A 1,040-nucleotide genomic window follows, 5' to 3' on the forward strand; every position below is an offset into this window, starting at 1 on the left:
AGTGGATACACAACTTTCGTGTTCAAAATAGCTTGAATGGATCGTGAGAAGCTTCTCGTTGCTGCTCACAATTTGAAGTTGTAGTTACGCAGATGGAAATTTTTATATAATATTGAAATCTGATGGGGGTGGGAGGTTGGTTTATTGTAACTATCTACCAGGCGCAGCACTTCACAAATAGCCTTCTAGCGAGCGATAGGATGCCAACAAAATCTATATAAAAAAGATGTTATCATTCATCACCTTACAGAGCTAGATCATCTCGATTCGATCTTGATCTTATCATTAATGAGAAAAAACAATTTTAACACTGTATATAATAAATTCATTATCGAACAATGACGAGCAGTGAGTATCCAGCTGATACATACCTAGCTAGCGAGAAATATCTACTTGAATAGATTTCAGGTATCTATTTCATAAGCAATCAATTAAATGTCGATAGATAACTAGATATCTAGTTAGTGTTGCTAGATAAATTATTAGATATCCAGCTGGTAGGAATCTAGATAGCTAGCAATATCTAATTCTATAGGAATCAATTGGATATCAAGTGGGTAGGCAGCTAGATAGATAGAGATCTGATGAATACACCATTGAGAACATTCAATCTCTATCAAAATGCTAGTTATTTTATATGTAACGTTGTTGTATAACTACACTATTCCTTTCAAAAATAAACATTTTAAGCGGCGATGTAAGTATCAGCCCCCTCTCAAAATAATTTTGCATTCTTTCATCCCATCCTACCAGGTTCCATGGAAACGGACCGTGGGATTTCAAGTAGAGAACGGTATGGAAATAAGGTAGAAGAATTACTTCATGATTACACTTTTATTAAGTCTCTTCCCATCGCATCCTATCTGGTTCCATGGAATGGACCTGGTCTTTGAAGTATGAGATCCGATGAAATCGGGATAGAGATGAGGGTTTTAGAATGTCTGTGACTGCTCACTAGCTCACTAAACATTATCCATAACTAACAACAAAGTAAAAAATCTTTTTGCAGAAGCTTTCTGTATAACGTTTCGTTTGATTTC

At 35.5% G+C, this 1,040-nt stretch overlaps 1 protein-coding gene across 1 annotated transcript; it reads left to right on the forward strand.

The window, feature by feature from the left end:
• Window positions 1-338: 338 nt before the first annotated feature.
• Window positions 339-910, forward strand: HCAG_09173 (predicted protein; the record flags this gene model as incomplete). The annotated part of the gene is made up of 5 exons (XM_001535858.1): window positions 339-348; window positions 487-497; window positions 536-557; window positions 629-697; window positions 843-910. 5 exons carry the CDS (start codon window positions 339-341, stop codon window positions 908-910), a joined length of 180 nt encoding a protein of 59 aa, XP_001535908.1.
• Window positions 911-1,040: the final 130 nt, after the last annotated feature.

This window comes from Histoplasma capsulatum, genomic scaffold (assembly GCF_000149585.1).
Source record: "Histoplasma capsulatum NAm1 scaffold_36 genomic scaffold, whole genome shotgun sequence".
Classification (NCBI taxonomy): Eukaryota; Fungi; Ascomycota; class Eurotiomycetes; order Onygenales; family Ajellomycetaceae; genus Histoplasma; species Histoplasma mississippiense.